Raw genomic sequence first — 12,046 nt, forward strand, 5'->3', positions numbered from 1 at the left:
TATTTCACTTACAGTCTCCCTTATTAAATCAGTACATTTTCCTCAGAATAAATATGGGTGCAGAAAATTTTGCAGTTTGTTCAATGCATACTGTTTTTATAATGCTAGATTTAGCTTTGGTATGAAGAGTAAGGATATCCTAAACTTTTTGCCTTTTAGTGTTTAATTTTTTAGTGTTTATTTGCTATAGATATCACTAAACATAAAAATATAATTATACATGTGTCGCGACGGAGGGAAGACACAGTCACTCAATATGAGTGATCAGCAGACTTCGTTTATTGTCCCTTACAGTCACCTTTTATGCCTTGTTATAATTAGCTCATACATATTACAAAAGTTAAGCTCATTATTGGTTAGTTGCCTAAATACCAAGCCCGCCCCTAGTTTCTCTTCTGTAGTTATCTGTTCCCACCTGCAACATTCTTTTCCCACAGCAATCTTCCTGTTATTGTGTAACTTTTGCTTTACTTCAGATAAGCTGAGAGCGATGTGCATTTTTGTCCAGCCAGCTGGACTATGTCTATGTGAACTTTTTCAGCTAGCCAGTTATCCACATACATGCTGTGCAACTAATGAACTACCACTGACGGAAAGAAGAATTTTCTGAATTTTCACATTTATTTCAATGAATTCCAAAACAATTATAGCTTGCAACCCTCATAGAACTTTGCCTTTTTTATTTGATAATGTTGTCCCTATACATGGTGCTATTTTTAGAGATAGGTTTTGGCAAACCTTCTGGGCTCATGGAGTTTTGTGACTTGATGTATGCATTTCCCTTTTACTCCAAGCTTGATAATATGAGCCACTTCAAAATATTGTAAAGTTGCCTGCACAACCTTTCTTTTAAATGTAGGATGTCTCCATTTGAATATCATCTACTGTGAAATAAAAAATAGAACAGTAGGATAAATTGAACACAAAACATTTCAGTTTACCAAAGTGCACTCTTTGATCTGAAACCAAAGTGGAAAAACACATCAAAGTTGGGCGCATGCTCCCAGAAAGTCAGAAAGCAAAACATACTTAATGCTATTGCTGAAGAATCCACAGATACCTCTTACATATCCCTAACAATGTTTTCCATGTGTCTACCATTGTGCTTCAATGATGATTTGTGGAGCCTTGTTTTACAGAGAAAAGAGTAGTTCATTAGCCTCTATATTTTGTTCAGTACTTGGCCTTGCTGACAGATCAGTTCCCAGATGAACAGATGTAGCTTTTTATTCTGGGGACATTAGTGAATACTTATATCACAACCTTAATTTAAAATAAGGTGTAAAGTGATGAAGATGGTCTTTTGTTAACAACCCATGATAGACTGTAAGTCTTAAACCTACTGTTGAAATAAATCATTCTATAACCTATTGCAAGTCTTCCTTAAATGTTACAACTATTATGCCAAGCACTTATGTTCCATTCCTTATTCTTATTGGAAAAGTTATCACAAAGTGCATTCCCTGCAGATACCTGGAATAATGTCTTTGTTGGTTTTGTTATTTTCTTTCCTAGATTTTTTTTCCCTTTAGCTGAGCATCAGACACACTGAGAAACATGTCTGAGCAAAGCAATGATTACAAGGTTGTTGTGTTTGGGGCTGGAGGAGTTGGAAAAAGTTCTTTGGTCTTGAGATTTGTGAAAGGCACTTTCAGAGAAAGCTACATCCCTACCATTGAAGACACCTATTGGCAGGTAATCAGCTGTGATAAAAGTATATGCACTTTGCAGATAACTGACGCTACAGGGAGCCATCAATTTCCAGCTATGCAACGTCTTTCTATTTCTAAAGGACATGCTTTCATTTTGGTTTACTCTATCACAAGCCATCAGTCTTTGGAAGAACTCAGACCCATTTATGAACAAATATGTCAGATTAAAGGAGACTTAGAAAGCATTCCAATAATGCTGGTAGGGAACAAAAATGATGAGAACCAAAACAGAGAGGTGGAGAGCAGTGAAGGAGAGGCCATGGCCAAGATGTGGAAGTGTGCCTTTATGGAGACCTCTGCCAAGCTGAACCACAATTTGAAGGAGCTATTCCAAGAGCTGCTAAACCTAGAGAAACGCAGGACTGTGAATTTACATATTGATGGCAAAAATAACAAGCAGCAGCAAAGGAAAGAGAAGCTGAAAGGCAAATGTGTGGTCATGTGAAATTGCACTACCATGAGTCAGTCATGCAGTCTTGTCAGTCTGACAATAGCATGAAACCTATAGGCAACAAGAACCATACAAGACTACTTATTAGTATTGGTTTTAAAATAAATGTTTGGAATTTGAAAAAAAAAAAATGGGTTACTGTGGTTACTATGAAAAAAACCCAATGATTCAGAAATCACGTGCTCCAACTAACAGTGAAAAAAATCAGGAAGTAAAAAAAGGCAGGCCAGGATCTAATTTAATAATTTACAGAAGAAAACAAATTTCATCCTTGGCATACTGTGAAAGATTTGGGAAGTCAACTTCATAATTATTTTTGCATATAACTGTGATGGAAGGCAATGTATCTATGTAACATAATGTTGGAAGAAAACCAAACAAAAACCCATGAAGAAATCTAGAATGTATAAATGCATGCTGGATTAAGTTATCACATCCTTTAAGAATGCTGTGATCAAACAATTCTCTGCAATTTTCAGTACTGACTGCTGTGGCTGTGTGTATAAGGTAATTTCAGATTTTCCAAATAAATGAACTGTTTTGCACTAAAGGGTAGCACAGTTAAAAGGAATGGAGATTTCCTGTACCTACCACAGCATGAGATGTCTTTCTAGTATGGTGCAATGCTTGAACTGAAGGATGGGGAAAAGCCAACCCCTCTAGGAGAGAGATATAATCTCCTTTTCTTAACCCATTACTTCAAGAACAACCTGGTACCTTTTTGGCCCCAAGATATTTCAGAAGAGAAGATGTTTGCCTTTGGAGAATGTCAGATTGTATAAAAATGGTGTGCATATACCAACAGAAACTTTCCCAGAGAGGAATGGCTGGGGACTCCCCTACATATGCCTCTATGGAAAAGGCCTGGTTCAAGCACTGTTGATGTGTGTGATCAGTCAATGAACTGGAAGTCTATTGAAATGGTGGTGCTGCTGGAGGGGTGTCAGTGTAGTGCACAAATTTTTTATTCAAATTACCAGATTAGCCAAGTAAAACTTCTTTATATTACTATATTTCAATTAGAATGGTTTTGCATTTATGCTTAACATCCAATATGCTACTAGATCTATTGCTTTTACATTGTCTAAAGGGTTTTATACTGACCATTTAAACTTATGCTTTGAACTGCTGCAACTACTTATAGAACCAAGTCCTATGTCTTGAGTTGGGGCCCACAAGAGTATCTAATAGAAGATTTGCCAGGGTAAGTACTACAGGATTTATCATATTAAAAGTTGCAATCAGAATTGTGTTATAGTGCAAAACAAGGTTCAGAATAGAAAAAAAAATGGTTCAAACCACTCTGTCAGGGGAAATTGCTTTTCTCAAAATTTTTGGAAGGGAAAAAATGTATTCAATGGGAGCTTTTCTGGATCTATCACCAAAGCTTTTTTTAAAAACTAATATGAATGATTAAAAAAAATGAATAAAAAAAAAAAAGACCATCAAAGATAAAAGAAGCACATACATTTTTTTAAAGGACACATCAAAATTATATAAGCTACAATTTGCACCTTATGAACTGCTTTGAAATAATAAAAACAACGCTATTTTTGAGGAATGTGTATGTCAAAATAATGTTATGGGAAAATGCAATCAAGTACTAGTATTATTAGCATGCATGCTGTTGTATTATGAATGTCCTCTAAGAGCTGTTTAAATTTAGTATTCACATTAAAAATTGTTACCTCGCTGTTCTCCAAGCTATTGCTTGCTTACCTTATACCTTCCTATCAGAAGTACAGATGTTTCATAGGTAGGTTGGTAACCTATGTTTCTTTGAGCAAGAATTGCTATTAGCACACTTTAGAAAGGAGCACAACTTTTGTCATTCACTTAGAATAATGCTGTCTTCAGTATTTGTCATTCACTCATAATGACTCAAACACTTTTATCATTCACTCTTAAGAAAACCGATTTCAAAGAGGACAGAATTTTGTGTGTATTTCATTGCATTAGAAAAGAAAATTGGAGAGAGCATGAAAAAAGCTGAAGTTATTTCTTAGCAATAAATTCCTGGCTCTTATACAGTGCTTTTTCTCCATAAGTCTCAAAGCACTTCACAAAAAGGACCGCATTGTTATCTTAACTTCACAGATGGTGAAACTGAGGCACAAAGAGGTAAAGCAACTTTAACAGAGGTTACTCAGCAGGCTAGTGACAGACCCAGGAATAAAACCAGATCTTCTTGAGTCCCAGTCCAGTGCTCTATGGTTGGTGAGAATGCTTCCTGATATTCTTATATTCTTCATATTCAGTATGTCAATAGATCAAACAGTATTTCCAGATGAGGGATGCAATGCATTTAAAAGTACTATGTTTAGTAAGACTTTTTCATGTTTATAAATTTACTCTGTTTGTAAGCAAATGTTTGAAGATTCCCATCTTTACAGTTTTGGATTCCAGTAGCAAAACTGAAAAATTGAAAGAGTGAATAGACTTAGGGAATAATGGGGCATACATGGAGGTCAACAACATAGAGGTCTCCAGCTGATGCTAATGGGCCAGTGCCAAAAGTAATGTATGGCACATGTTGTCACGATCCACTCAGTGGACTCGTGATGGTTCATTAACTATGATCTCAAAGTGCAAAAATCAAGGCAACCATGCCAAGGGTCTACGCTTCAATTAAACAGCACAATTTTATTGCTTGCCCATAAAGCGGCGTGTGATAGGTAAAAAGACAGAAAGTGAAGGAAAAGATAAAGTAAAAAAAAAAAGGAAAGAGGATTATAGCTACCACCACGTGTCCAAGGCATCCCTATGGTCCCAGGTCCAGGCAGCATCCCGCCGGTCCTTCCTATCGTCGTGATCCTTGGTGGGGGAGATCTCCTAAAATTCGGTTGCTAAAGAGTCCTCTTTTATGCTGAGCAATACACGTTGCTCCTCCTCTGGCCCATGGCTTGTTATCAGTCTCTGCCTTCTCAAGCAAGATTATCACGCATGTTATGGTTCGTTGTAACGACAACAGTTGTTATGTGACCTTATCGTAGTTGTTCCTTCCAGCGCTGGATATCAGGGAGCAGCATAGTACTCCTTGTACCATGCAGTTCTCCTTCAGGATCTCAGTGTCCATGAGGGCCACTTTCCATCTCCAGGTCTCTGTTAGCAATGTTGAGACAATATCGTTCTCTTTAGACCGACTCTTACACATGTCTAAACAGCCTGTGTGGAATAAGGCTACAGAAACTCAAACAAAAAAGGCCATATAAATACAAAGATCCTTATTATAGTATTACTTTTACTGGAGGAACTATTTACATGAATCTTGCAGAAGTAGAATATAGGGGATTTGAATTAGATTTAAAGTTTATGACTGTAATGGTATTACAGGCTGAAATTTGGCCCTTGACTTCAATGGAAGGTTCCGGATGGCAAGTGAAGAGTAATTATGTGGCAAAGGTGGAATGTAAACACGTGTTGTCGAGCCTAAGGACCATTTCCTTTAGCTCTCATTTGATGCCTCTCCTGTTACATAATAAGCCATGAATTATTTCATGGACTTGCATTTATCAAAGCAAGGACAGTACAGAAGCCATATTGTTCATGGACCACTGAACTGAAAGAGAGCATATTTTATACCCTTGCATTGTCATTGTAGTTTATACTACTAGATCTTTACATATGCGTGAGCTGGTTTAAAACGTTTGTTTTGCTATTGCTTATACAAACTTTTCTTTTTTTAAAATACAAAATACTACCAGTAAGGTAAATAAAAAAATATTGAGCTTTATTACATTTTGTGTTTTCTTTGGGAATGTGATATCAGTATAATAAACTCTTAAAAATGTAAAGAAATAACAAGACATTTTAAACATGTAAAACCTACAGTGAATTTTAGCACCTATAAAACATGACCTGGATGACTCAACTCTTCTCAACACATGACTTTTTATATGTATATGGAGTATTAAGATATGTAGTTATCATGAAAACATGTTCTTGAGATTTCATTAGCAAATATTTTATTTAAAAACTCTAGATATGTGATCTGTGCCTACAAGTTTCTGTTTCCAGTGATGTTTTGAACATAAAAAATAAAGTTTTAAATGCAAACACAAGTTTGGAAAAAGTCTTGTTGGTGCTCAAACTTCATTTATTTCATAAGTATTTTAAATAAGTCTTTCTCAAAAGTGACAAAGGCAATTTCCTAAACTGAAATAGATTCATGTATATTAGGTAGTTTCCTTAAGTCTGCAGCTATACAAATCAGATTCCTGAAAAGGGTAAGAATTAGAGCAGTGTTATCTGATCTAAAGTTTACCTTTCTTTTACTGTAGAGAGACAAATGATTACATTTTCAAAGCAATCTACCTTCTTCATAAAACCAAGACTATCACTAGGCATTTCTTCTCATCACCAAAAAATAAAATAGTCCTGGAAGCTACTCTATATTCTATTATTTACTTTTTAAAAATTACTGTTGTGAACTTAGTAAACTGAAATTTACTATATGGATATTGCAATTCCTCTTTCTTACCAAATGAGTGGTTTTAGCTTACTGATGCTTTTCTGAAATTTCCTAAACCAAATACTGCATATTATATTACCACCTGTTGCAAAAAATTTCAAATATATTACTTTAATACTTCTTGTAATTCAGAAGAGGTGGTAACATTTGTTCAGTTAAATAATAATTTCCATATGTAAGCAATAATACATACTCAGTAGAGGAAAGGATCAGTAAACAAGCATGAATACTTACACTGATAGGCATTTGAATGATTGTTGAAATATTGAGTATTGAATGTAAATTTCATATCACTGTAATTGGACATGGTAGTTAAGAAAGCTTTTGTTTTTTTGAAAACAACACCCCAGAATTCCTAATAATTCCTTTATTTCATTATGCCATCAATTACTATGTATTGTACTATTTCTGACACAGCCTATCCTGGAGTTGTGGATGTGTCAAATCAGTATCCTGGGGTTTGCACAATGCAATCAGTAATTGATTTACAGATGTTTGCCCAACATATGTTTGTACTCCACATAAACACCACAAACATTACAAAATTAGCCTGTCTCAACTTTTTGTCATCAGCTACTATTCCTGTTTCCCACTGACATATATATTCTTTGTTGACATGTTCATTCAAAGTTATGAATACATGTTTAAGCCTCATTTAGTTCACTGCCTTTTTAATTATCCTACTCACCTATGTATATTTTCTAATTAACCCACATTTATTTAATATAGTAGACATCATCTAAAGTCCAACTCCAAAAACGTTAGAATGAGGGGGAATGCAAAGCTTGAATACCTTTGAGAACTTGGACCTCAATGCTGCTTGTGAAGGATACAGACTCTTCTCAAAATTAACCAGAAAAATATAGGGTTCGTTTAGGAAAAGCATTAAGCCCTATCTGTTTTATATAGCTTGCTTAGGTTGAGCACTATTTTTTATCATAGTGGGCATATTAAGAAATTTTAATGAAACTGAAGCAAAAAGGAATATCTGTTCTTCAGTCAGATATATTTACTCCTCATTCACATGCTAGGAAATTGTCTGAAATGGATCCTACAAACACAGCTTTATTCTGATCCTCTAAAACCTGTGGATGGGAGTATCTGCCACATGGAAGCTGCAACTGTATTTGCATTGATTTCAGTAGAAAAAGCATGAAATCAAGAAGCAGAAGATGTGTTTTTCCATAAGGAGGGTATGGAAAATATATTATTTTCCATATGTAAGAGGAGGAGGATCATTTGCAAACGACTTGCAGGAAGTTTAGCTTTCAGAAAGAGATAAGGAAAGCACTGAGGTGCCAATCACTCAAGCAATATATCTGCTTTAACAGCAGCTTATGCTCAGCACTGTTGTAAAGATCCTTTGCCTCTGGTACATCCCTTCCTTACAGAATCACAGAATGGTTGAGGTTGGAAGAGACCTCTGGAGGTCGTCTGCTCAAGCAGGGCCACCTAGAGCCACTTGCCCAGGACCATGTCCAGATAGCTTTTGAATATCTCCAAGGAGGGAGACTCTACCACCTCCCTGGGCAACCTGTTCCAGTGCTCACTCGCCCTCTGTGGTGGATTGACATTGGCTGGATGCCAGGTGCCCACTTAGCTGCTCTATCGCTCCCCTCCTCAGCAGAACGGGGGGGGGGGGGGGATAAGATGGAAAAAACCTCAAAACTTGTGGGTCAAGATAAAGGCAGTTTATTGAAGCAATAGCAAAAGTTGTACATGCAGAAGTGAAGGAAACAAAAAGATGTTATTCTCTACTTCCCATAAGCAGGCTATGTTCAGCCACTTCCCAGGAAACAGGGCTTCAGCATGTGTAGCGGTTGCTCCAGAAGACAAACGTCGTAAATAACAAATGCCCCCCCTTCCTCCTCCTTTCTCTTAGCTTTTATATCTGAGCAGACGTCATGTGTCATGGAATATCCCGTTGGTCACTTTGGGTCAGCTGTCCTGGATATGTCCCCTCCCAAGATCTTGCCTGCCTCAGCCTACTGGTGAGAGGGGGGAATGTTAGAGAGACAGCCTTGATGCTGTAGAAGCATTGCTCAGCAGTAGTCAAAACACTGGTGTGTTATCACCACCTTTCTAGCTACCAATACGAGCACAGCACTATGAGGGCTGCTGTGGGGCTCAGCCAGACACAATACACCTGCACAGTAAAAAAATGTTTCCTAATGTTCAGATGGAACCTCCTGTGTTTCACTGTGTTTCCATTGCCTCTTGTCCTGCTACTGGGCACCACTGAAAAGAGCCTGACTACATCTTCTTTGCACCCATCCTTCAGGTATTTGTATACATGTACTGGTTTTGGCTGGGCTAGAGTTAAATTTCTTCATAGTAGCTTGTATGGGGCTATAATTCAGATTTGTGATGAAAATAGTCTTGATAACATACTGATATTTTAGTTATTGATGAACAGTGCTTACATCAAGGCCTTTTCGGCTTCTCACACTTCCTCCACAAGCAAGTAGGCTGGGGGTGCAGAAGAAGTTGGGAGGGGACACAGTTGGGACATTTGACCCCAACTGACCAAAGGGATATTCCATACCACATGATATAATGCTCAGCAATAAAAGCTGTGGGAAAGAAGAAGGAAGGGGGGTTGTTTGGAGTTATGGTGTTTGTCTGCTCAAGTAACCATTAGGCATGATGGAGCCCTGCATTCCTGGAGATGGTTGAACACCAACCTGATGATGGGAAGTAGTGAATGAATTCCTTATTTTGCTTTGTTTGTATGTGCAGCTTTTGCTTTACCAGCTTAGCAACTACATCAGCCAATTCCCTCAGGACCCTGGGTGTGGATAACTGACTAGCTGAAAAGGGTCACATAGACATAGTCCAGCTGGCTGGACAAAAATGCACATTGCTCTCAGCTTATCTGAAGTAAAGCAAAAATAACTGTCTTTGGCTGTCCTTGTTACACAATAACAGGAAGATTTTGGTGGGAAAAGAATGTTGCAGGTGGGAACCGATAACTACAGAAGAGAAACTAGGGGCGGGCTTGGTATTTAGGCAACTAACCAATAATGAGCTTAACTTTTGTAATATGTATGAGCTAATTATAACAAGGCATAAAAGGTGACTGTAAGGGACAATAAACGAAGTCTGCTGATCACTCATATTGAGCGACTGTGTCTTCCCTCCGTCGCAACAAATGGCGCCCGAACAGGGACCCTAGAGAGGGCTGAACCTGCGAGCCACGGTTCGACGGAGATTCGGGTACCGGTCCTGAAAGCAGCGCAGGAGGCGGAAGGGCACAGTCCCCGCGCCCGGGAGCACCTACAGAGGGTCCCGCCGGCCACGCGTCGCCGGAGTCTCGCAAAGGCTGCAACAGCGCTGACGAAGGTATGGAGAGACAAGCGACGTACGATTCGCTCATATGCTTTTTAGAAAAGCGGAGCGTTCGGGACATAGATTGTAAAAAGGAATTACTCGGGTTATTAGCGTATGGGATAGCATCCGGGACCCCCGCGGCAGCGGCGAGCGGCGGCGCGCAGCCCGGCAGGCCCCTTCCCGGCCGCGGTTTCTCTCCGAGGCGGCACCCCCCCACACCCCCCCCCCTCCGATCGGCGCCATGGCGATGCAAGCGGCCAAGCGAGCTGACATCTGGCTGCCCCCAGAGGTCAATCGGATCCTTTATATTCGGAACCTGCCGTATGAAATCACAGCGGAGGAAATGTATGATATTTTTGGGAAATACGGACCTATTCGACAAATCAGAGTTGGAAACACTCCTGAAACAAGAGGAACAGCTTAAGCTTCTGAAGGAAAAATACGGAATTGAGTACAAACCCACCAAAAAAAGTGCTTCAGATGTCCCCTACAAGAAATGGGTTTCTGCCTTGAACTAGCAAACATCTCTGTGCTTAAAGAGAAGCCTTTTTGCCTTGATGGAGATAATTTATTCTGTATTCTGTATTTATGCTGTATTCTGAATGTGGAAATTGGTTGGGACTAGGAGGCTGGCTTAAAGGCATTTTGCAAACGGGATTATTATTTTTGATCGTTATTGTAATAATAGTTTCTTGATCAAAACCAGCCAACACTATTTGTAAGCATTAGGCATATCTGAAGAGAATGCCTTTATTTGAATCAGCAGTTAAGGTGTAGTTTAGTCTGATGCTGTGGTTTTATCTGCTACTGGTGAATTTTTGAAGTGATGAAATCAGAGATACAAGGTATACTAAGAATTATGAGGTAATAAGGTAATAATCTAAGTAAGGGTGCTGTCTTTTATATCTACAAGTGCAACATGCTTTTATGTAGCAGAGAGAAACTTTGACAATAATGTTGCTTGAGCGAGATGTGCATGTGACAACTTGGGAAAAGGGATATCACAACTGGAGTGCAACAGTGTTTCTACGTCTGGCAGAGTGAAATCTTTCAAGCCCTGAGTTTAGACAGTCTAAAATAAATTGTTAGTATTCAGAAAACCCATCTTAGGCCTCTTTTGCTTACATAGTGTTATGGAAGTCAACTGCTATTGTAGAGAATTAATGATTTTTTAATACATATTAACAAATACTACTATTTTACCTTGAGGCAGTTGAGTGAGAAATACTCACGTGTAGCATTTGAGGGAATGTCAGCATAAATCGCACTTACAGTAAGACTGCATTTTTAATTACTGTACTCGTTAAGATTTGATGATGCCATAAGGCTAAGGCCTTATATCACAGATTGGTTCTGAACTAAAAGGTGTGTGCACATGTAGATATGCACATTTGTGTTATTTTCCTTAACTGGCTACAAAGTAATATAATTAGGTTGGGGACTAGATCTTGGGAATTTACCTATTATACTTCTGTTTGTTAAGGAACGTGCATAACACAGCACCCATGTAGGCTTGGCTTGTGGCATAGTTGTCAAATTTAGCATAGACATTCAGACAGATAAGCAACGTACTCTTCTTGCATGTATCACCTACAAGCCATTATGGCTTAGTGTGTAAATCTGTATGTAACTATTGAAAAATCCACTTATGAATGTATATAGCTTAGAACTAATTTTTTCCCTTTGTTAATTCTTTGATATCAATGAGGAATTCTTCAGAAAATGTATGGACTGGTTGGTTGCATAAGGGCAGTTGTTATTTGGACAGAAAATTGTTAATGGTCAGGGATTTTCCACTAAAATATTTGCAAATATTCCTAGTCAAACATCAGTTTGGTTTCTTTTTGGGTTTTGAGCTTGCATTAGTCCATGTTCAGAACTTTAAAATTACCTTTGAATTTTTTAAACTTTTTATATCACTGGAACAGAAAGAGCATCTAAATTAAAGCTTCAAGCTAACTTTATTTTTCAAGTATTTCAGGAATTATACTTCTGAACTGAGATTTTATAAGTTGGCTGTGTATTTTCCTGTGTTAAAATGCTGTTATTGAAAATGGTCAACCAAGCCTATGTCGCCCAAAA

At 38.1% G+C, this 12,046-nt stretch overlaps 1 protein-coding gene across 1 annotated transcript; it reads left to right on the forward strand.

The window, feature by feature from the left end:
* Window positions 1–226: 226 nt before the first annotated feature.
* Window positions 227–4,911, forward strand: LOC129734851 (GTP-binding protein Di-Ras2-like). The gene has a single exon (XM_055700183.1). The coding sequence runs from the start codon at window positions 1,558–1,560 to the stop codon at window positions 2,155–2,157; it is 600 nt and encodes a 199-aa protein (XP_055556158.1). The 5' UTR covers window positions 227–1,557; the 3' UTR covers window positions 2,158–4,911.
* The last annotated feature ends 7,135 nt before the right edge of the window (window positions 4,912–12,046 follow it).

Source organism: Falco cherrug, assembly GCF_023634085.1.
Source record: "Falco cherrug isolate bFalChe1 chromosome W unlocalized genomic scaffold, bFalChe1.pri SUPER_W_unloc_1, whole genome shotgun sequence".
NCBI lineage: Eukaryota > Metazoa > Chordata > Aves > Falconiformes > Falconidae > Falco > Falco cherrug.

What these genes read in the sequence shown, in the direction of transcription:
- LOC129734851 (XM_055700183.1), top strand. Translation starts at nt 1,558, where the DNA reads ATGTCTGAGCAAAGCAATGATTACAAGGTTGTTGTGTTTGGGGCTGGA.